The sequence below is a fragment of the Oryctolagus cuniculus genome, chromosome 7 (genome assembly GCF_051225735.1).
Source record: "Oryctolagus cuniculus isolate XC-2025 breed Fujian yellow rabbit chromosome 7, ASM5122573v1, whole genome shotgun sequence".
NCBI lineage: Eukaryota > Metazoa > Chordata > Mammalia > Lagomorpha > Leporidae > Oryctolagus > Oryctolagus cuniculus.
In genome coordinates, this window is record NC_142873.1 from 106,117,143 (window position 1) to 106,141,869 (window position 24,727).

A 24,727-nucleotide genomic window follows, 5' to 3' on the forward strand; every position below is an offset into this window, starting at 1 on the left:
CAGTAACAAAGAGTCTCTAAACAAAGGAAAGCCCAGGACTGGAAGGCTTCACTGCTGGATTTTATGAAACTTCTAAAGAACTAACACCAATTCTTATTAAAGTATTCAAAACATTTGAAAGGAAGCAAATCCTTACAAAATCATTCTATGAAGCCAAAGTTACCAGAATCAAATTTCCCTTATGAGGAATCATGAGGGCTAAAAGCAATATTGTGATAAAAAAGCATGATCTAACTGCAGAGATTTTTCTGCTAGTCATTCTATACAGCAAGACACAAAACTTATCAACTAACAAAGTTGAACTTTCCAGAATAGCCTTGTATATCAATGAGAACATTTAATGCAGTCTTTCCAATCCCATAAATTTTTTTATATACATGCTTCAATATTTATTCAATTTTATCAAATACGCAAACCCTTATATGTCATTCTTTTTTAAAAAAAATTTATTTATTTATTTGAGATGCAGAGTTACAGATAGAGGGAGAGACAGAGAGAGAGGTCTTCCATCTGCTGGTTCACTCCCTAAATGGCCACAATGGCTGGAGCTGAGCAGATCCGAAGCCAGGAGCCAGGAGCTTCTTCTGGGTCTCCCACGTGGGTGCAGGGGCCCAAGCACATGGGTCATCTTCCACTGCTTTCCCAGGTACATTAGCAGGGAGCTGGATAGGAAGAGGAGCAGCTGGAACATGAACTGGTGCCCATATGGGATGCCAGCAGTTCAGCTATTATGCCACAGGGCTAGCCCCTTTGATATATAATTCTATGATTAATATTATTGAGGGAAATTCAAACAGTTCATCCAAAAACGGAATGAATAGATGTTAATTTTGGTATAAGAAAAATGTAAAATCCCTGCAGCCTTTTCATAATACGCACTTCCATGAACTTTTCAAAGTAACCTCATACCAAACATTACCTAACAGTCTAAGTACCTAAAGATGGGGGAGGGGTGAATTCCTATTCGAGTATGTATGTTATGTATGTTTTCTCTATATTACCTTTATGCTGGACTCCCTTAGATGCCATAGCATTTTGCTGAATGTACATAGCAACCCAATCATTACTGGTGTGGAGAAAATCCAATCCAGCTCTTAGTAGCTCTTAATAAATACTTGTTAATAAACAAGCTAATCATGCTGAGGAAAAACAATAGTAGCTGCTTGGATCATTACTCTTAGACTTATTTTCGTTGTGTGTAATTGCTATTGATTCATTGCAGAAATTTGTACCTGGCATTTCATGCCTCACAGGGTAGAACCTGAACTATTATCTAATTCTTTGTTTTCTCAACTGTTGCCATCTGACTTTATGAAACAGGGTTTCATTCCCGTGCAGTGTTAGTGGAAATACAGAATTGGTACAACCTATTTGGAGATCAATTTGTTAATTCTATTTACCATATATTATGGGTGAACCTGGAAAACCTGCTAAGTAAAAATATACCAGTTACAAAAAGGCAAATAATGGATGATTCCATTTACATGAGGAACTACAAAAGTTCTTGAAAAAAATGGAATTAAAAGATTATTTTGGGGGCCGGCACAGTGGCAGCCGCCTGCGGTGCCAGCATCCCGTATAGGCGCTGGGTTCTAGTCCCAGTTGCTTCTCTTCCAGTCTAGCTCTCTGCTGTGGCCTGGGAAGGCAGTGGAGGATGGCCCAAGTGCTTGGGCCTCTGCACCCACGTGGGAGACCCTGAAGAATTTCCTGGCTCCTGGCTTCAGATCGGTGTAGCTCTGGCCGTTGTGGCCATTTAAGGGGTGAACCATCAGAGGGAAGACCTTTCTTTCTCTCTCTCTCTCTCTCTCTCTCACTGTCTGTAACTCTACCTGTCAAATAAATAAATAAATAATCTTTAAAAAAAAGAGAGATTATTTTGGTGTAAAATATTTTTTGTAGTCTGTGCATAGTTTTTTTCATACTACATACTGAAGACTTATTGTACCTCAGGTAGTCAAATTCGTAAAGACTGGAAGCAGGACACTAATCTGTGGGGGATCAGGGTAGGGAATGGGGAATGGCTGCTTACTGGGTGAAGAATTTCAGTTTCAGGTGGTGGTGGCAGGCATGGGGAGGAGGCAGTGTTCTCAGTATTTGGATGCTGCTGCATCCTGTAGTGTAGTGCCTGGGTTTGAATCTTAGATCTGCTTCCAATTCCAGCTTCCTGTTACTGACAGGCCTCAGGTAAGGGCACAACTACTTGGGTCCCTGAAAACCACATGGGAGACCTGGATTGAATTCTAGGTTCTTGGTTTTACCTGGCCAAGCACTGTCTGCGGTGAGCATCTGGGGGAGTGAACCAGCAAATCAAGATCTCTGCCCACCAAATAAATAAATTAAAAACCATGACAAAAAAAAAGTTTTGGTTTGGGGTGGTGAAAAAGTGCTGGAGATAGATTAGAAGTGCTGGGTGTACAACAAGGTGAATATACTTAATGCCATTTTACTGTGCAATCCATAAAGGGTTTAAATGATAAACCTTATACCTTTTTTATACTTCAAAAATAAGGAAAAATATTTTCAAAGTTATCATCCAGGCACTTAGAGAAATAATTCAAAGTGTTTTTTTGCTATAAAATAGATTTCTTCACTTAAAAGTGAAGATCTGCTTATGTTGTGAAATAACGGCTCCCACTTACTGAGAACTAGCTCCCTGCTAGCTTTACATCATAGAGCTGGGCGCTCCAGGCTGAGAGATTTCATTGGTCCAAGGGCACACAGCTAAGGGTTGGGGACATCTCCAGGAATCTTACAATTGGAACTCAAATCTCCTAGGCACCAAACACCCTGCACTTCCACCAATCCCCAAGCTGCTTGTTTATCATGTTACTTTTTTTTGGGGGGGGGGGGGAGGCTCTGTCAACACTTTTCCTTAAAAATTCCTCCTTGATCTGCAAAAGCAAGCGCTGTTCGGTGTCTTCTGGGTTCAAAACGTGGGAGAAGGCCAAGGCACTGCAGACCGGAATATCTGAGTGCGTACAGTGAGCCGCATCTGCCACGACCCCAGCCGCAGCGGACCCCAGCTACCCACCCGGCCACCTGTTAAAGGAGGGCGGAGGGCTGCACTTTCGCGGGGGCAGTCATCTGGAGATTAGGGCCCTCCAGCCCCTCCGGTGGCCCGCACCGTCCCCTCAGGTACGCGTCCTGCGGAGACCCAGCGCGTACGCCCGCGCAGGCGCAAGGCGACCGCAGCGCTCAGCGTCCGTACTCTGCCGCCTGGCGCTCCGGTGCCCCCGTCCGGTCCCCGAGGCTTCTCCCTCTGCGTCCCGCACTCGCGATCGCCCCGTTCTCCAGGCCCTCACCAGCCCTTGCCCAGACCCGGGCGAGCGGTGGCGTCCCTACCGTGTGACCCCGCGTTGCACAATGCCGCGGAGCAAAGTCTCCCGAGGGTGTGAACCCCAGTGTCCCTGCCCCTGGGCGGGTCCGGGCGGCGGCAGTGCGGGGAGCCGAGGCAGCCAGCGTGCAGCCGCCCGGGTCGCGAGCCCCGAGCCCGCAAGTCCCTGGAAGCCGCCGCAGGCCCCCGCGTTGCTCGGCGCCGCCGCCAGGCCCGCGCGCAGCTCCCCTCAGGCCCGCGCCGCCGCCGCCGCCGCCGCCGCCGCAGCCATGGCGGAAGTTCATAGACGTCAGCATGCTCGGGTTAAAGGAGAAGCCCCCGCGAAATCCTCCACACACAGAGATGAGGAGGAGCTGGGGATGGCGTCGGCCGAAACGCTGACCGTGTTTCTGAAGCTGCTGGCCGCCGGCTTTTACGGCGTGAGCTCCTTCCTCATCGTGGTGGTGAACAAGAGCGTGCTCACCAATTACAGGTAGGGCCGAGGCGGCGGCGCCGAGGCCGCGGAGGAGGAGCGGGCGGCGGCGGCGGCGGCGCGCCTGCTTGCCTGGACTTTGGCTGCCAAAGTTGAAGCTGAACAAAGTTGGGCGGGAGCTGGGCAGGGCGGGCGGCGGACGCGCGCGGCCCGGGCTGCGGGGCCGGCTCGGTGCGCGGGCCTGGAGCGGGGGTCCCGCCGCTCGCGCCCAGCCCCGGCCGGCCCGGCGCGCGCGGCGGGGGCCGCTTTGGGGACAGCGCCTGCTGTGCCCTAGGTGCAAGCGCCCCGAGAGCCCTGCCTTTCGGGGCGTTCAGAGCGATGGAGCGAGTGGCTCAGTGACTTTCTGGTCCCGTGCTCGCCTGCAGGGAGGAGAGGCAGGGATGCCCTCCGTCCTCCGCAGCGGGGACCGGGCTCGCACGCGCGGGCTTCGGTGCCCACCTCGGCGGCTGACAGCCCCCTGGGGGACGGTGCGCATCCTCACGCTCTGGTGCGGTTTATCCTCTTGCTGCCCCCGGGACTCTGCAGCCGAAGTTGCTTTAGATTTTGTTTTTGAAAGGTGTGAGCCCGTTGCTGAGATCTGTCTTAACTTCCTTGAGGAATGCGTTGCAGGCAGGGACAGCAATTGTAGAGTGGGACAGGATGAGACAAGTGACCGCCCGAGGCTACAGAATCGGCGGTGTGGCCTCACAGCCCGCAAGGATTTTTATTTGGCGAAGCGGGTTAGCGGTTGGCGTGAATTGTATCAAGAGGCGTTTGGAGGTTGCCGATGTGCAAGTTACGATTCCAGAGCTACAACTGGGTTTTTCTAACTGTTTTTCTCTCTCTCTACTCTTTTTGTAGGTTTCCCTCCTCACTATGTGTTGGACTTGGCCAGGTTAGTGGGATTCTTCCGCAGGAGGGGTTGGTGTTGTCAGAACTTGTGTGTGTGTCTTTATGTGTGGAACAGTGAATCTGTGTTCTCTGCAGATGGTGGCCACAGTGGCAGTTCTCTGGGTGGGAAAGGCCCTCCGAGTAGTCAAGTTTCCTGACTTTGACAGAAATGTACCTCGAAAGGTAAAAAGAGAGAGAGAAAAAAAACCCACTGATACTCTATGAAAAGAAATCATTGTATATTTTGCATCCGTGTCTTGCATGTTTAAAAATTGCTGTCTCCAAATTGCCCTTCGCAGAGTGGGTATAATGAAGGTAAAGAATTGGTGTGTAGTGACATGGGTTGAAGGGGTCCCTCAATCTCTTTAAAATAAAGAGGAAGAGGAAAAAAAACCCTGAGACTTTTCTGTGGTAGTTGATGCAGACTTGTTGAGAGTAAACAGCTTTGCAGTTCTGTATCCCCCTAATCCATAATCCAGCCAGTGTATCCTGCACTGCTTCTCTGTGGGGTTTATTTTGGTATTATCTCTCCCCCTACCTGACTCTGCTTTCCTGCTGGCATTAAAGTCGAGCACTGTTATCTTATATGTTAAAGCAGATGATGTTTCTGTGCTGTGTTGGTCTTTTCTTGCCTGTCTTCCCCCCTCTGCCTGTTTCTGCCCAGGTAATGCTGTGTATTCACGAAAAGTTGATATGGTTTGTGAATTTCATGGGAGTCCAAGTTGTGTATGAGAACTCATCTTTTGTTTTAAGCAGAAAGAATTTGATCTTATAGCGGAAACTGTTTGTGTTTGAAAGGACCCTATTTGAGCTGTCTTTATTATTGAGTTTTGTTATCCCTTTTTAAATTTTCTAGACGTTTCCACTACCTCTACTATATTTTGGGAACCAAATCACGGGACTGTTCAGCACAAAGAAACTGAAGTATGGATAACTTTATTTTCCTAGTGAGGTTACTGTAATGTATTCTTAAAATTGTACTTGAATGTCAACTGTTTAATACGTTGTAATTGATCCTGAAAAAACCAAAAGGAGCAGAAAGTTTCTATTACTAAGTAATGATGTTTGCACCAAAGATTTTCGTTTAAACTCTTTTCCTTCGAAGAGAAAGAGCCATTGTTGGTTGGTTTTTGTCCCCTAACCCCATTTTAATGGTAGAAGTTGTAAAATGTTATAAAATGGTGTGGCAGGAGATTTTTTATTATTCTTCCAGATCTGCAGTAATGAATATGCTAGCGTTCTGAGATTTCATTTCTTTATGTAATATAGTTCATGCATAGTAATATTAGACCAGTTCCATACAGCTAAACCAGAGGGTGGGCACTAGAACTATCCTTTTCTCTTAACGTGAAGTAGTTAAAATCAGATGGAACCCTGATACAAGTCTGATTGATAGCTTCCTATGGCAGTACAACCATAGAGACTCTGTATTCAGTTTTTCAAAGAAGCAGTAGCTCTCCACTCCACGTCAACACTGTCTTATTCTCTTCGCACCTCGCAATCCCTGGCCTCTCCAGTTGAGGAGTGTAGTATGTATTGGGTGTGTGTGATATTAAAACTACTCACATAGGGAAACCATTTAACGTGGCTTCCCCACTTCCACATGAGCAATTGGATGATTGTAAAACAGACTGGGAAGATGTCTGAGGGTCAATTGTGAGACAGTTTTCATTTCTTCCTCTTTTAAACTCAAGAAACCCGACAGAATGACCAAGGTGACATCTCTGGAGAATGTTCCAAGGAAGGCAGATTTATCTTGGGCGGGGCATCCTTTCCCACATGCTGACCCACTTGCAAAGAAATGCAGGCCTTCTTCGAGGTGCTGCTGGTATAGAGTGTGCTTTCTTCCCATCCATTGTCATCCCTCCGTCGTTCATTCATACTCTACCTGTGATTGCCAGCTAAGTAGAAGGCATTTTAGAGTGAGATAGGGTATATTCAGAAATAATGACATCGTATGAGGCTGCGCATCTGATTAGTGCATGTAAGCCAAATGCTCTGGGGATTTACCAAAGGACAATCAAAGAACTTTCCATAGGCTAGGATTTTCATAGATGTTTTGGGTGGTCTAGGAGATGGGAAGGGAAGACAGTCCAGTGAATGCAGAACAAAGAAGTCTTTTTCAGTGCAAGGTGGGGAACCTTTTTTTTTTTTTTTTTTTTTTTTGCCAAGGGCCATTTGGATATGTATAACGTCATTCACAGGCCATGCAGAATTATCCACTTAAAAATTAGCCTGTTATACATATCCAGTCCCATCTGTGGTTGCCTTGGCAGGGCCAGAAATGATTTGGATGACCACCTTTAAAGACTGACATGGTTACAATTTAAGGTGTTTGCATAATTAGCAGAATAAAATTAAAACTTAGGTGTTATTAGTGCTTGATAATGGATGTATCAGCTCTACCATGCTATAGTAAACAGTTTAGTTAATATGGAATTTCCTAATGGAAGTAAGAGATTAACATTATTTTAAACTACTGATTTGGAAAATCTTGGCTTAAAACCTTATGTTACCTACTTATTTTTATTTCTGCAGCTTGCCAATGTTTACAGTTCTGAGGAGGTTCTCCATCTTGTTTACAATGATTGCTGAAGGAGTTTTACTCAAGTGAGCTAAATTTCTAATGTATCTATTCTTTGAACAATTTTAATCACCTTGAAAAGGTACCTACCACTATGTGAGGTACTAAAATAATTTGTCTTATTTCTACTCCAATTTTTGAAAGTTTAAGCAACTTTCTCCCTTTGGTGTTGGAATTGATAATTTGTGGAGCAGTAGTTGGGAGGGTTATGAATTTGGAGTTGGAAGCCTAACTGAACGTGAGATTTATTTCCTAGAATTCCTGCCACTGGGTCAGAATTGTAGATACAGGTTTTAAATAATATTCATGTCTTAGTACTTTTACTACACATATGTGTGACCTTTTCCTACTTAAAGAAATTCTGATTTATAAACATTCACACTCACTAATAATAACATAGGAAGACTAAAGTATATTTATATAACAAAAATGAGTTTTTGCTTCCTCAGAAGGTTCTTAAATATCCGATGTCTTAGAAATGTTTGTGAATCTATGTAAATAACTAAAGTCACGCCTATGAAAGTTTAAATTATTTTATTTTGTAGGAAAAGTTTTTCTTGGGGCGTTAAAATGACTGTATTTGCAATGATTATTGGAGCCTTTGTAGCTGCCAGGTAAGTTTGGGCTAATATATACCACATAATTGTCAGTAATTATTGCTAATAAATGATCATTATCAGTAAAAATAATTGTTTATAGTCTGAGTACCAAACATATCCTTGAAAAGCACACAAAAAAGTTTCAAAAAAAAAATCTTTCTGGTTCTATTAAGGTTAGGACTGATGACATTAAGATTCTTGGGATCTTAAGAGTTCGTTGAATACAATTAGAATTTGTTACTGTCTTCTTACTGAGTACTTTCCAAGTAGCACTTAATCTGTTCAGTGTTGCACATTTCTGTGTTCTCACAACCACTCCTGAAGTGTGGGTGTAATTTTGCTATTTCATAGCTGAGAAAACTAAAACTTAAGTCAGGAACTTGCTGAAGGTCGCACAGCTAGCCAAGGTGCAGAGCTGGGATTTGAGCCTGTGCCTGCCTTTGTAGCCTGTGTGATTTTATAACCCATGTGGCAGTCTTCCTCTTTGTATGCTGCAAAAGAAATTTAGCGTCTGCCCTTCTGTGAGCTGGAGAAAACAGCAGTGCCTCGTTTGCCTTGTAGAATAATGAATGACAGCATGCTTTATTTGGCTTCCCTTAAGATGTACCACAAATACCGTAACACTATTCGATTAAATGAATACTAAACGTTTCCCTGTGTTTCATAAGTTTCAATTTTAAATATATGGTGAAAGTTTACACCCCAAAACTCAGAAGATTGAAGTGGTGGCTAGAAGGCATCTATGTTGTACTCAGCTCAGGCCGTGCATATATGGCTTTGCTGATGCCACAGAGTCTGTCTGACACGCATTTCCTCTCTGAGAGCTCCAGTGTTCCTGCACTGGCTCATGTACCTTCCTCATGTCCCTGTGTTATAGGCAGCAGAAAATATTGTGAGTCAAATCCTGCTTTACCCCAGCTCTGCAAGTGAAATTTCATTCTAAAAACAAACAGCGGCACGACTGGTTACTAGAATTTAATTATATAGCTGACCGCTCCTCCTTCTAGATTCTGTTTCCTTTCTTCTTCTTCGAGACGCTCGGCTAACCTCTAAATGGTGTGCTTGATGCTGTTGGGATCCACACACGTACACAACAGCAGGGCTTCTTCAGGCTGACTCTGGCCTGGGAAAGCTTCTGAGGGGGATTGCTGTCTGGACCAGCCTTGTCTAATTAGAACCTTTGACTTGGGAAAGGGAATTGAAAGAAGTCAGAGGCTTGTGAGACTGCTTAGGGTAGGTGGCCTGTGCATTAGGCTAGCTCTACCTCGGACTGCAGTGGCGTTGAGCTCCTCAGAAGTCTTGGTTCTGTTTAACAGATTAGCTGGAAGTCTGTAGTATTATCACAGTCATCAGAGGTGAGGCCACTGTTGTAGTGAGGGTGCTAAAGAATGCCGGAGGCATACTTGTCTCAGATTTTCATTTATTCTGTTGAATTTACTGAGTTCTTGTTGTGTGCCTGGTACTCTACTAAGCACCAGAAATTTTCAGTTTTCTCAATCCAACCAGTTAAATCTTGCAGGTTTTTTGAGCAGTTATTTAAGTTCCTGCTGTGTGCTTAGACACTGCTGTAGCTTGATGAGATCAAGAACTAACCACAGTTCACGCTTCAGAAATTCCATCCGGTGACCCGGCTGCCTGTGCTGGATAGTCCTACCTTTTGTGTGAAGCTTTGCACGGTGATACTTAACAACTTCATCCTTTTGATTGCCTTATCTGTGAAATTGAAGCTTCTGTCTGTTTCACAGATTTACTGTGATGGTGGATTTGGTTGCTTGTTCTTTCCTGACTTTGACTTCAAAGCAGTGTTGTTAACTGATATGATTGATTATTGCTAATGCTCTGTTTCAGTGTTAGTGATTCTTGTTTATAAAACAATCCCTTTTTGAGCATGACATTGCAAACTGTGACCAGGAAGCAAGGAATACTAGCAGCTTACAAAACGTCTAATGTTCACTTAGATAAGATGTTCTTGCAGATAGTTTGGAGGTATTTAAAATGAAATGTGTGTTCTTTAAATCTAAGTTGTTCTTAAAGTGTTGCTTATGTTTTGCAGCTCCGACTTGGCATTTGATCTGGAAGGATATGTTTTTATTCTGATAAACGATGTCCTGACAGCAGCAAATGGTGCATACGTAAAACAAAAATTAGATTCAAAAGTACGTAATAATCTAAAGCTTATTTAATTGATGTTTGGGGAATGATAATGTCGATTCATCAAGGAAAAAACCAGGGATAATGAAAAACACTTAGGCATAGGAAAGACATGAGGGGGTCTCTGAGACTAAGATGCCAATACTTGGGTGCTCACAGAAGGAACTATTTTTAATTAATTAGCACTTTAGGCTTTATTGGTGGCTTTTCTAGAAGGGATTATGTGACTGTTGACTTCTTAAGAGTGGGGTAGGGGAAGTCAGGAAGTTCGTTAGAGAAGAATGTCATAAATGTTTGTGGCTGTGTTGTAGAGCAGTTTGCTAAGGAACCTGGAATAAGAAAGAGAAATGGCTGGAATCCCTCAGGTGATTTGAATGCAAGTGAGTGTTGGAAGCGGTTGCAGAGTGAGGGTGGCCTTTGTGTATTTTCCCTCGAAGAAGTGGGATGCTTTAGGCAGCAACCAGGATCTCTGTCCCCCTGTCTCAGGGCAACACTGAGTACCTGTTTGAAATCTCATACACGGGAACTTTGTATTCCTTAGTTCTTCGCCTTCTGCTTGTAGCCTGTGCACAAGGGCTTTTTAAGATTTTTTTGTGTGTTTACTTCGTATTTTGAATATAGTCACATTTAATTTTACTTTTAGATCAGAAAGCTAAGTGTTTGAGCCACACTGTTTTTGGAACATCACTTTCTGAGGTGGCTTCACTGTGAGAAACAGCTCTGGGAGCTCAGCTCTCTGTGTCATGGCTGGTTATTGAGGGAGCACTCCTTGACGTCATGATGTATCCTGTGTGAGGACGCAGAGGAAATGTTTATCATAACTGTCACTGCAGGTTTTCCTGAGTAGCTGCAAGGTTTTTATCTCATAATTAAGTCTTCTAACCATCTGTCTCATTTTGCTATCTGTATTTTCTCTGCAGTTGGATCACCCTCTCTGCTTAGTTTGCTCTGCCGGATGTATAGTGTTTTTTAAACTACTTCAGATCATAAATATAAAAGTCCTACTCAATAGCAGTGTTGGTATCAAGTTGGTGTTATCTCAGCCTGGGGCTTTGCCTTCTCTTCTAGAAAAGAACTGTAGATTGTGTGGCTGTCCCAGCCGATTTCATTATTCTCATAGAATTTTTGTTTTGGAATGACTGTGAAGAATCAAGGACAGTGTGATTTGTTTGCAATACAAAAGTACCCCTTTTGTGTCTTGTCCTATACTTACTTGCCTCGATGACTATGAGAATTGCATTAAAAGTTTTTTTTATTGACAGTATTTATAGATATTCATGGGCCATAGTGCAACATTTCAATGCATGTATACATTGTGTAGGATAATCAACAGTTTTGACATTTCCTTGTAGTTGTTCATGAAATATATAATAAATTATTTAAGGGAAGCTACTACTAAAAATTTTCATGTTGTTTAAATAGAGAAGAGAAAACAATTAAAAGTTAGAATTCTGTTGTTTTCTTTAAGATCTGTTGCTTTGGAAAGCAGATACTAATATTAGTATTTCATTTGTCTGGCAGCTTCAGCTGTCTAAAGCAGCTCCGCCCAGTAGAATTCTCTGTGCTGATGGAAATCTTCTATATCTCTGCTGTCCATTATCAGTAGCCTCCACATACATGGCTGTTGAGCATCTGAAAAGTGACTAATATATTGCTAGGAAAGGAGTTAGTAGTTTTATGTAACTAAGATTAAATTTAAATAGCTACCTGTGGCTGGTGGCTACTATCGTAGCACAGTCTAGAGTACTTAGAACCTAGGAAGAAGTAAAGAAGGTTTCTGTGTGTTTCACTCGTAGGAGAGCCCTTTAGTTCCTCATTCAGAATTGATTGATGACTGACTGGTGTCACAGCTCTTAAGGTCATGGATCTGCTTTTGCAAGCTTGCAAATTGGAAGTCACCAACTTGAAGGTGGAATTCTTTGTAGAGACAAGGCTTACCAACAGTATGAAAAGTCTACTAACGACAAGAAAAATAAACAGGAACACTATAAAAGACAGAAGTACTGAAACAAAGTACACAGGGGCTATTAAGCAGCATTCCAGGCAACACTGTAAAAGAACATAATACACTAACATGTCTCTGATGAAACCCTATGTCAGATTTTTGTCTGTGTAAAAGGTGGGGAGAAAGGCATTCAAAACAGTTACAGTGTGAGAGGAATAGCAGAACAGGTTCGGCGTTTATGGCTTTGTTGTGTGTCAGTTATCTAGCTGGTGCCTGTCTGTGCAGATGTGCCCACATGTACCTCCTCTGCCTCCTGGATGACAGTCATGGCAGGCTGATGGACAGGAAACCTGTTATTTTTCATTTGAGAAACACACACACCCAGAGGAAGTTCCCATCTGCTGGTTCACCCCACAGATGCCTGTCATGGCTGGGGGCTGAAACTAGAAGCCAGGCACTCGGTCCAGGTCTACCTTGTGGGTGGCAGGAGCCCAATTGCTTGAGTCATTGTTCCTGCCTCCCCGGATCTGCATTAGCAGGAAGCTGGATCAGAAGTCAAACCCAGGCTTTCTGATGTGAAGCAAGCATCTCAGTGACAGGCCAAAGCCCTGCCTGGAGCGCCCATTTTTAAAGGTTTTGTCCCAGTATGACTTTTCCTGCTGCCATACACCTGAGGCCCATTTTTTGATGCTTGTGACTAGAAGCAATCCATTGTTTGGTTTATCCTAGAAGCACCATGGCCATACTAAGATGCTCTAAATGAATTGGGAGTTTTATTACCTATGGTTTTACGACTGCACGAGACAAATGGCATAAAGGCATACTGCTGCATTTTAGAGCTAAGTGCAGCTGTTGAAGTTAAAAACACTTTAAACTTTGAAAAGAGTGACACAGAATGATGCATATGTGTATTTGGGGTGGTATTCTATATGAGGCTTTGTATATTTATCTGCCAGAACCAAATGAAACATGTAATTATTTACTATCCTAGGAGCTGGGAAAATATGGTCTGCTCTACTACAATGCACTGTTCATGATTCTGCCCACCCTGGCCATTGCATATTTTACAGGAGATGCGCAAAAGGTAAGACTTTCTAATTATGGTTTAATGGCTTATATGAATGAATTACATTATTGTTTATGATTTTGCAAGATAGACGTTTGGGTTGTTAAAAACAGAAATGTACTTATTAAGTGGTCAAAAGCTGAAAAGGTACTCGTTAGCTTGCTAATGTCTTGCTAACCTTTTTTCTTGGCATAAGCATTGGACTGTTCTAAAATAGCTCAAAACAGCTCTGGCTGTCAACATAAAAATAGTGCATGCTAACTCCTGCTCTTTTGTTATATGGCAGGATAGAGGCAGGAAGTTTTTGTGTTTCTGCTGAACTATAAAACACAAGAATGAGAGCAAACTATCCTTGAATCATAAAAAAAATTCTGAAGCAATAAAATTGTTTAAACCGTAAACAAAATGCTGCACATCACTAGCAATTCACAGTTTTTGTATACTGTTGTCTTTCTGGCTTAAATCCCAGGCTATTTTTCTCCCCCTTAGGAGTTATTTAGCACTGTGTGGTGAATTTAACTGTATAAATGCTGATGCAGTATATTATAATATAAATATAAATAATGTAACTGGTATAGTAGCTTCCTAGTTTTCTTCAAATGTTGAAGTAAGTAAACCCAGAATAGGGTGTCAAAATAAATGCGAAGCAGATTTTTTCTCTAAAATAAACCTATGTTCATAGGACAAAAATTGATACCCTATTAGGATTCACAGAATTTTACAAACTAAATAGAAATCCAGAATTCTACCAAAGATTTCTGCACCAGATGCTGTCTCATAATTCCTCTTACTAGTGGCTTCTTCAGAATAAATAAGTTGATCATTCATTCTTAAGACAGTGACAATTCCCATAAATCAGTGGGAGCTGAAATAAAAAGTTCTAGAAGGCAGTTAGGCTGTTGCACAATTGTTCTTGAACGCAAGGGCAGGAGATTGACAGCTCTTGAAGTTTTATTCATTCATTCTTCATCAAGACATCTTTTAAAGATCTGGCACAGGTCATCTTGAATATGTGTATAAATATTATAATAAATTAAGACCTGGCTACCAGCAGACCTAAACATGGGCCCAAAGTAGGAAAAAACTGTTGCTCTTAGAATGTTGAATATATGGGGCCAGCGCCATGGCTCACTTGGTTAATCCTCCGCCTGCACTTCCGGCATCCCATATGGGCGCCGGGTTCTAGTCCCGGCTGCTCCTCTTCCAGTCCAGCTCTCTGCTATGGCCTGGGAAAGCAGTGGAGGATGGCGCAAGTGCTTGGGTGCCTGTACCCACGTGGGAGACCAGGAAGAAGCACCTGGCTCCTGGCTTTGGATCGGCATAGCTCCAGCCGTAGCAGCTATCTGGGGAGTGAACCAATGGAAAGAAGACCTTTCTCTCTATCTTTCTCCCTCACTGTCTAACTCTATCTGTCAAATAAATAAATTTAAAAAAATTTAAAAAAAAAAAAGAATGTTGAATATATATTTTGTGACTGTGAAAAAAAGTGGAACAAGAAAGTAACATTTATTGAGTCTCTGTTATGTGCTCATCACTTTTGGATATGAAATCTAATGTCTGCCTAGCAGCTCTAGAAAGTTTGAACCACCCCTACTTTTCCAAGGTAAGTAGAACCTCAGAGAGAGTAGCAAAGTTGCTCAAAGTGATACTGTTGGTGCCAGTAGAGTCAGAATTTAAACCCAAGCCCAGTGCTAAAGACCCTGGTCTTCCCACAGTGTTCTGCCTTCTGGAAACCTTGGCAGAAGCACCCTTCCTTCTTCAGTCTGGGGGCAAGAAGGTGACGTGAAATAGCCCCTTCATGGCAGGACAGATGAGCCCAAATCTTGAGACCAATCTGTATGTGAGGAAGTTGGAAGAAGTAATATGGTTATGTATTCTAAGGACTTAGCCCGAGTTGAGATTTTCAGGTTGAAACTTTGACTAGTAGCTTGTAGCCACCTGAAGAAATTGGCCAGGGGAGACATTTCTTCATTCCAGAGTGATGATAGTTTATACTGTTACAGAAGAATTCGTGCTTATTTCAAAGTTCAGCAACTTACATTCCATTTGAAATGCTTTAGTATAATTAGAATTTTTATTCATAGTATAAAAAATTGCTTTGCCACTTATATTAGGATTAGATTTTGATTTTCCTTGGATTCTTGGATTTTTTTTTAGATTTATTTATTTGAAAGTCATAATTACATAGAGGAGAGGCAGAGAGAGAGAGAGAAAGAGAGGGAATTGTTCTTTTCTTCAGTTTTTAAACAAAGGAGTGGAATTTGAGTAGTCTGCTTTTCCAATGAATTTGTTAGAAAGGCTTATTTAGGGGAATGGCATTTCATCTAAATATTTTCCCGTTGGGATGACAGACTAATTATGGGAGCTGAGCTTATTGTTTTGTAGTCACACCCCATCAGCATTTTGGGTTTCACATAAATGTTTGCTCATCCTCACTCTTGCTACTAATTACTGTCATTTTTTTAAAAAGTTTATTGGGGTACGGATGGACTCACTGGCTTCCTTACAATCCCATGCTTTTTCTTTCAACATTCCTTCCTTCTTAACATGCTCTCCCTCAACATGCTCATACGATAATGAGGTGCTGTTGTGTGTCTCACTGTACAAGGCTCAAGAGATAAGAAACTAGATAATGAACCGTGTTCTTACCTTTGAGGACTATCTAGTCTGTCAGGAGAGCAGAACCGCCAGTCTAAGATCAGCCTATTGGTACAGGTTCTGTGGAAGAAGTGTTGTGAGGGCATTGTGGAGAAATCGCAGTGGGTTGGTCAGTTCTACCTCCTTGTTGGGTTTGAGGTCCAGTGTGTGTTCTCACAGCTGACGTGAGCCTAGTGCTCCCTGGTAACCCATGCTGATAAACTGCTGTCACCTGTTAGACCCAGGGCCACTGTGCATGGAAACTCTGTGTGTTGATTGAAAAGATCCAAGCATAAATGATGAAATGGAAAAGCCCATTGCAAAACAGTGTACATGGAATGCTACCTTTGGTTAAAATAAAGAGAGAAAAAAATCATCTTTCTGTATTTATCTATTTCATTCATGTGTTTAAGTAACCAAACTCTAGAAGAAGATACAGTAAACTAATTTTACCAGCAAATTTTTGTACAGGTTTGAGAGAACAGGGTAGGTAGCACAGAAGTGTGAGTGAGACTTTTCAAATTGTTTACCTTTCTATATTTTTTGATTATAGGGCCATGTGTGTGTGTGTGTGTGTGTGTGTATATATATATATATATATATATATAAGATTTTTACTATATGTGAAAGGAACACTAGAAAAAGATAGCACTTTTCTCTAAGTGATGACTGTCCTGTGATTGAGTGCCAAGTTTGGAAGTAACCAGAGGAGGTGGAGCAGATCCATTTGTTCTCTCATTATTCAGAGCTGCAGACTCTTGACCTGGGATGCAAACTGAAGCAAAATCAGACCCAGATTATTTTCTTAAAGTCTCACTGTTCACCTTAGATAAAGAGGGGAAACTTCCCTCTGCTAGTACAGGAATCCCGCAGGAGGCAAGTTTCAATTGAGCAACTCACCCTCGTGAGCCCATGGCACTTGTGTAAGTTCTTGGCAGAGCATTCTGATGAGAAACCAAACCCGTCTGTGGGTGTGTGTCCTTTACTTTTTTTAAAAGTATGCATCTTGAAACTTTCAAACGTTTCTCTTTTTCCTTTTTAAAAATCTGTGTATCCTGCAGAAGCCAGCTCACCGTTCACAGTAGGTGTCTGGTTAACATAGGTGGAGGTGGCATGGACCTCACCAGACCAAGGCCCTCTACAGTGTCAGCACAGATTGCATTTACATGTGTTCATTGCTGCCTCCAAAAGTACATGTTTGCAGCACAAAGACAGCGATTCAGAGTTGCAGGAGTTGGAGGTTGGCTTTCTGGCAGCACACCCTGCTAGGTGTTCTCATGTAGGGACAGGGGAACAGTCCCCTCGCTGTCAGTCTCACAAGGCTAGTACTGTAGGCACTAGTTCCCTGGATAATGTCTTCATTATATCACTCGTTATATTACGTGCCCAGAGGAGTTACAGGGCAAGTTGCCACACAAAATCGTCTACCTGGATGGTCTCTGACTAAGCGCTGGTGACTGAATAACAGATTTTGGGCTGTTGCTTTAGCCTGTCCAGGGTTATTCATCTTTTCTGGGTCACTCATGAGACGATACAAATTGGTTCTCAGACTCTGAATTATTCTCCCCGCATACAGAGATAGATAAATTACCATCTGCCTTTTGGGCCCTGGTGTTTTCATAGGTAAAACCAGTCAATTGGATCAGTCTTAACATTTGGATGAATAGATGTTTTCTCTTTGCCTGTGTATTGTTTAACTGACAGAGTAATGTGTTTAACCATGTTTACCTTTCAAAATATACCATTTTAAGTAAGAGCAAGTGACCTTGTTGGTAAGCTGGAGGCTGAAATTTCTTTTTTCAATGATTTATTTGAAAGGCACAGTTATAGAGAGAGAAATAAAGATCTTCCATCCATTGGTTCATTTCCCAAATGGCCATGATGGCTGGGGCTTAGCCAGAATGAACTAGGAGCCAGGAGCTTCTTCTGGGTTTCCATATGGATGCAGGTGCCCAAGCACTTGGGCCATCCTCTGCTGGTTTCCCCAGGCACATTAGCAGGGAGCTGGATCAGAAGTGGAGTAGCTGGGTCTTGAACTATCATTCTGGTGGGATGCTGGTGTAGCAGGAGGCGGCTTTTACCTGCTAAGCCACAACGCTGGCCCCTGGAGTGTGTAATTTTATCATCATACATAGGTTTTATCTGTGTGGCAGAGCCTACTGAAAGGTAGTGAGGATACCTGGGCTCCAGTTCCTACTGTGCCAGGAGCAGGGGACAGAGCAGGAGGGGTTGTGGCAGATGGTTATAGTAGTGAAGTGTGGGGTGGGTAGCAGCATCCCTGGCTTCGTGAACTCATCTAATTTTCCCAAGGTAGAGAGAGAATCAAGATGATTGTTTATACCACGGACAGTCTCTCTGCCTTACTAAGTTGCCTAGCAGTTTACTTTTGGAAGAGGATTCAGTTTTTTTTCCTCAATGGTTTTTTGGAGAAGAATTTAAAAAATGGAATGATAACTTTCACCCAGTTATATTTCTTTACCATTATGTTCAAAGATGACATGGTTTGCTTTTAGACTTTACGGTAAACAAGGAGGCCTCAAAACACTAAAAAAATAAAAGTCTTAGTTGACACTGGGAATTCAGATTTCAAGTTGATGACTCCCTGCTTAGCAGGTTCTCCTGGAAGTGGGACTGGTTGCACCTAAGACTGAAGTATACATTGAGGATATCATGCTTTTTACTAGAGTAAGGGCAGTACACTGGTGCTAATGTTATCCTATGCCTCTCATAGACATTGCCTAGAAGTCACAATACTGGATAACGTTATTGCTAAACCTAGATGTGGCCTCTGTCTGTTTACCAAGTCGGTGGTCTTGACAGCTAGAATCAAACCGTTGGCGCTGGTAGCAAAGATACAGTCTGATTGCAACTCTGGACTAGATATTAGTTAGTTATTGATTATATAGTTTTAGTGCCTAATCTTGCTCAAGTAACTCTCTCTCTTAATTTCCTTAACCTAGGCAACTAAAGAGCAAACATTTAAAAATTGTCCTTTTTATCCAAGTATTTTCATTTAGCTAAAAATCTTATTCACACCTGACATCTAGTTACAGAAGTTGTAGGCCCGAATAGCCTTTGACCTTTGCTCTGTGACCTTCTCTGCAGGCTGCAGTGTGTCCATGGCCTGCAGTAGAGCTCTATGCTACCAGTACTTTCCGAAAGAAGCCACATCTGTATGCTCAGTCCGCAAACACAGACTCCTTTCGGATGTGACTAAGTTTTCAGGCCTGGGGCAGAACCTGCTTAGTCCTGTGCTGCACACAGAATGACCAGGCAGGTCATTCTTTCCGCAGTGGCCCTTTACCAGAACTTTCCCCAGAGGAAGATGTTTTAATTCTTTTTTTACACGTGCTCTGTGCCTTATGCATTTCCTATTTGCTATGGTTGCATATGATATAGCTCCTGAACTTATAGAAGCTTAAGTCTCAAAACATGGATTGCTGATTTTAAAAGGGTGGTGGCTTGGTCTAGGAGGTGGCCCACTGTGAGGACCCGTAGTCACTGGAAAGTAGTTCTCATGGTTATGAAGCCGGAGCCAGGCCTGGCTGCTCGCGCCTGGTGTCCTGGCTCACCACATGAGCGTTCCTTCACACACGCTCCCACCATTGCCGTGTTCAGGCCACGGGGCCCTCCCCATCTTCCTCATCTTCGACCATGAACCTCTAAAGCTGTAAGCCGAGCACCTCTTTTCTCTTCTTAAATACTTCCTCTCTAATATCCTAGTGACAGAAAGACTCGCTGGCAGATCTGCCCTGAGCGGTAACAGTGGTGGAAGCTCTGGTGGACATTCTGCAAGTCCTGTATACCTGTAAAGTGTCTGCGTTTTGTTCTTAGTTGCTCCTTAGAGAGGGCTTATGGCACACTCTGCCTTCTACCTTTGTCATAGAGAAAGAGGCCCTTACAGGTCAATATTACAGCCTCACAGAAAGTTAAAGGCACAGGTGGAACTGCTCTTTGCTCTCTGATCTGGTGACTGTAACACTGTGGAACCATCAAGGAAACAACTCGAGAGTGTGTTGCTTTGCCTTTGTTTTTCGCAGGTGGCACATATGGAAAGGCTCTTGATTGTGGAGCTGGACAGGCACTGAGAAGCTAGAATAATTTTGCTAAGTTACTTGACATTTCTGAGTGTGGCACGTAAGACGCAGTAGATTTTAAAGAAGTTTTTTCTGCTGTCTTTATGGCAGGGGGAGTAGGCTCGTTTGTACTGTAGGGGCAGTTGTGTCATATTTATCCTACAGCCAGACCTGCACGTGGCTGCTGCTGGTCCTGTGGCAGCCAAAGATCTATGCCCATGGCAGTGAAGAGAATGAGCTGGCTGCTTGTGCCACTGTCGGCTTCTGCCAGAGACAGCCCAATACTTAGGGAAAGGAAAAACCACCTTTTGAGAATTAGTTTCCTATTTTTAAATCTTATATAAATGGAATCATATCAATGAGATCTATTCCTAAAAATGGCCGAAGTCCTTGGGCCCCTGTGCCCATGTAGGAGAACTGGACAAAGCTCCTGGCTCCTGGCTTTGGCCTGGCGTAGCCCTGTCTGTTGGCAGCCATTTGGGGAAAGAACTAATGGATGGAAGAGCTCTCTCTTCATCTCTCTCTCTGTAACTCTGACTTTCAAAATAAATAAATTAAAAAAAAAAAGAAAACAAGGGAGATATTTAGAGCTTCAGTGGCTTTGGAATACATGAATAGCTTATCCAAGATAGGAGAATGAGTTAGAGTTGGAGGAAAGTTATTAGACTTGAGATTCCTGTGATGTGTTTTAGCTCAGGTAAAATAAAGTCTCTGCCTTTCAAGCTGATCTAACATTCATGTCACCATTGAACAAAGCATACAGATGGCCACATCCATACACATACTTAGTCACTTACCTGATAAAAAGAGCACCTAATGTTCGGGATGTGCAACTTAGGTTTTTATTTGAACTTTCCTAGAGAAGCCTCATTTGAGATAGGTTTATATTTCAAATCAAGTATTGAATGGTCTTTCAAATCTTAGCCATTGTAGAAGTCACAGGAGAAGACTTATTTTCCTACCTTAAACTACTGGAGAACCAACCATGTATGAAACAACATAGGATGAGACTAGAAAGCTGTAACAAAGATCCAGTTGGAATTTTTGAGGAAGAAAAATATAATATCTGAATTAAAAAATAAAGCAGAAGGCATTTGAAGATTAGACACTGAAGAGAGAGTAGATAGTAATAGAAGATATCCAGGATGAAGCATATAGAGATAAAAAGACTGTAAAACAACTGAACAGAATTTTTGTGACCTGTGAGACACCATCAAGAGGTCAAACACACGTGTAGTTACAGTTCCTGGAAGGGAAGATAGCAGAAAACATTTTACCCAAATTTTATGAAAATTCTAAACCCACACATACAAGGAGTGCAGTGAATTTTAAGTAGCATACACATAAAGGAAACTATACCATAAAGAAGGACATTTCTTGATGACAAAAGGGTACATTCACCAAGAGGGCATAGCAAGCTTAAATATATTATTCTTGATTAGCTCTAAAATATGTGAAGCTGAAACTTATCAAACAGAAGGGAAAAGTAGACCAACCCACAATTGTGTCTGGGATCTTAGCATTCTTCTCTCAGTAATTGATAAAACCACCAAACTGAATGTTGGTGAGGACAAAGAAGAAGGGATTAACAAATTAACACTTTCAAAATTGATGTAACAGAACACTGTACCGAACATCAACACCAACAGAATATACCTCCTTTTCAAGTACACATTGAATGGAACATTTACCAATACAAATCTTGATAATTTGAAAGAATTGAAGTCAGAACAGAATTAAAATATAATAACGATAGTTGGAAAATCCTCCAAATCTGCCAGTAACGCACTTCTAAATAACTCATAGAAGAAAAAAGTCACAGTAAATATTTTGAACTGAATGAAAAGTAAAATGCAACACAGAAAAATTTGTGGGATGCAGATAAAGCAATGCTTAGAGGGAAATCCATATCTTAATTAAATGCTTCTGTTAGAAAAGAAGAAAGCTCTAGAATCAGTGATGTTAACCTAGAGGCTTAGACTTAACAGTCTGGAAAAGTAAGAGAAAATTAAATGCAAAGTAAACATAGGAAGGTAAGAGAAAAGCAAAAAACTAATGAAATAAAAACAAACTAAAAGCTGCCTTTTTTTTTTAGATTAATAAAATTGCTAAACTAGCCAACTGATCAGGTAAAAAAAGTGAGAATACACAAATACCCTCTCTCAGGAATTAAAGACAGACATCATTACAGAGCCACATAAGTTAGAATGATAAGAAAATAGTATTACCAAGGTTACGTTATTTTACTTGACAGCTGAGATGAAACAAATTCTTAAAAAAGACAAACTATGAAAGCTCACTTAAGATGAAATAGGTAACAAGAATATCCCTCTTCCAGGGGTGAGTTTTTGGCCTAGAGGTTAAGACCACTGTTAATACACCTGGTCCCATATTGAAGTGCCTGGGTTTGAATTCTGGCTTTACTCCCAGTTTTAGCTTCCTGCTAAAGTGAACTGTGGGAGACAGCAGGTGATGGCTCAAGTAGTTGGGCCCCTACCGACACATATATGAGGCCTGGATTGACATCTTGGCTTCTAGCTTCTGTGTGGCCCAGCCCAGTGATCAGAGTCATTTGGGGAGTGAACCAGCAAATGTGATCTGTCTGTGTATGTCTTTCTCTCTCTTTCTCTCTGCCTCTCTCTTGAAAAAAAAAAAAAAAACAACTCTCTATAAAATAATTAACAGACATTTTTTAATGAAAATTAATTAAAGCCCTAATTAATAATGGGGTTATTTAACAATAGTCCTATTTTCTATTAAGGAAATTGAATTTGTAGTTAAAAACTTTCCCAGAAAGAAAACTTCAGGCTATGATTGTTTCACTAGAGAATACTTCAAATATTTCAAGAAGTAATACTAGTTCTATGTAAATTCTTGCAGAAAATAGAAGAGAACACATCTCAGCTGGTTTATATGGCCAGCCTTACTCTCTTTCAAAAGCTGACAAAAATATTACAAAGGAGGAAAAACCATAGTCTAACAATATATAAAGAAGGGACCATACCATGACTAAGTTGTTTTATCCCAGAAATTAAGGATCAAATCCTACTTGATTTTAAGACTTCCTGTAGGCCGGCGCTGCGGCTCAATAGGCTAATCCTCCACCTAGCGGCGCCAGCACACTGGGTTCTAGTCCTGGTTGGGGCGCTGGATTCTTTCCTGGTTGCCCCTTTTCCAGGCCAGCTCTCTGCTGTGGCCCGGGAAGGCAGTGGAGGATGGCCCAAGTGCCTGGGCCCTGCACCTGCATGGGAGACCAGGAGAAGCACCTGGCTCCTGCCTTCGGATCAGCGTGGTGCGCCAGCCATGGTGGCCATTGGAGGGTGAACCAACGGCAAAAGGAAGACCTTTCTCTCTGTCTTCTCTCTCTCACTATCCACTCTGCCTGTCAAAAAAAAAAAAAAAAAAAAAGACTTCCTATAAAGCCATAGTAATTAAGACAGTACAATATTAGACTGAGTACACATAGATTTAGTGAACAGAACAGAGAATCTAGAAATAGAAGTAGGCCATGTAATGAACTGGTTTTTGTCAAAGGTACCAAAATAAATTAATGAGGTAAGAGTAATCTTTTCAATGAATGGTGTTGAACAATTTGACGTTTATATGCAAAATCTTGAATGTTGACCCTGACCTCATTAAGTATTCAGATATCAACCTGGAAAAGTTCTAGTTTGCATTATGTTCTCCCAAAATTCATATGTTCAAGTGCTAACCACCCAGTACCTTAGACTGTGACCTTATTTAGAAATATGGTATCTTTGAGATGTAATTAGTTAAGATGAGATCATAATATTGAGAGGGATTTCTGATCTGTTCCGTTGGTCCATGTGTCTATTTTTTGTGCTAGTACAAGGCTATTTTGATTATAACAGCCCTGCAGTATATCTTGAAATCTGGTATTATGATGCCTATGGCTTTGTTTATATTGTTTAACATTACTTTGTCTATTCAGGGTCTCTTATGTTTCCATATGAATTTTCAAATCATTTTTTGGCTGTGTCTGAGAAGAATGTCCTTTAACTGGGATCCCATTGAATCTGTCAATTTCTTTGGGTACTATGGACATTGTGATGATATTAATTTTTCAGTCCATGAACATGGAAGATTTTTCTGTTTTCATGTGTGCATATTTTTTTAAAAGATTTATTTATTTATTTGAAAGTCAAAGATACACAGAGAAAGGAGAGGCAGAGAGAGAGAAAGAGAGGTCTTCCTTCCAGATGGTCCACTCCCCAGATGGCCGCAACAGCTGGAGCTGCGCCTATCCGAAGCCAGGAGCCAGGAGCTTCCTCCAGGTCTCCCACGCAGGTGCAGGGGCCCAAGGACCCGGGCCATCTTGTACTGCTTTCCCAGGCCATAGCAGAGAGCTGGATCGAAAGAGGAGCAGCCAGGACTAGAACCGGCACCCATATGGGATACTAGTGCATCAGGCCAGGGTATCAACCCACTGAGCCACAGTGCCAGCCCCTCATGTGTGCATCTTAATCTATTTCTTCCACTAATGTTTTTAAATTTTTATTGCTCTTAGAGATCCTTCACATCTTTGGATAAATTTATCCCAAGTTATTAAAATTATTTTGTAGCTATTATGAATGGGACTGACCTTACATTCTCAGCAAGAGCATTGTTTGTGTATACAAATACTGTTGATTTTATATCCTGCAACTTTGCTGAATTATCTTATGAATTCCAATAGTTTCTTAGTAGAGTCTTTTGGTTCTCCTATATATAGAATCATGTCATCTAAAAATAGGGATAAATTGACTTCCTCTTTTCTTTTGTATCCCTTTGATTTATTTTTCCTAATGGTTCTGGCTAAAACTGGCAAAACTATATTGAATAGTAATGGTGAAAGTGGGCATCCTTGTCTGGTTCCAGACCTTAGTGGACATGCATCCCGCTTTTCCCCATTCAATATGATGCTGCCTGTGGGTTTGTCATGTATTATGTTATTGTGTTCAAGTATATTCTGTCTATACCCAATTTTTTTTTA

At 41.9% G+C, this 24,727-nt stretch overlaps 1 protein-coding gene across 2 annotated transcripts in view; it reads left to right on the plus strand.

The window, feature by feature from the left end:
- Positions 1-3,343: 3,343 nt before the first annotated feature.
- Positions 3,344-24,727, plus strand: part of SLC35D1 (solute carrier family 35 member D1) — a 54,052-nt gene continuing 32,668 nt past the window's right edge. Inside the window, exons 1-8 of one of the 2 annotated variants that reach the window (XM_051856391.3) lie at positions 3,344-3,806; positions 4,647-4,680; positions 4,773-4,859; positions 5,533-5,600; positions 7,215-7,286; positions 7,806-7,874; positions 9,913-10,015; positions 12,947-13,039. In XM_051856391.3, the coding sequence (XP_051712351.3) occupies positions 3,364-3,806; positions 4,647-4,680; positions 4,773-4,859; positions 5,533-5,600; positions 7,215-7,286; positions 7,806-7,874; positions 9,913-10,015; positions 12,947-13,039 (969 nt within the window). In that variant the 5' untranslated portion in view covers positions 3,344-3,363. Of the gene's footprint in view, positions 3,807-4,646; positions 4,681-4,752; positions 4,860-5,532; positions 5,601-7,214; positions 7,287-7,805; positions 7,875-9,912; positions 10,016-12,946; positions 13,040-24,727 lie in introns of both variants that reach the window. The other variant, XM_089337244.1, reaches the window with a different exon arrangement.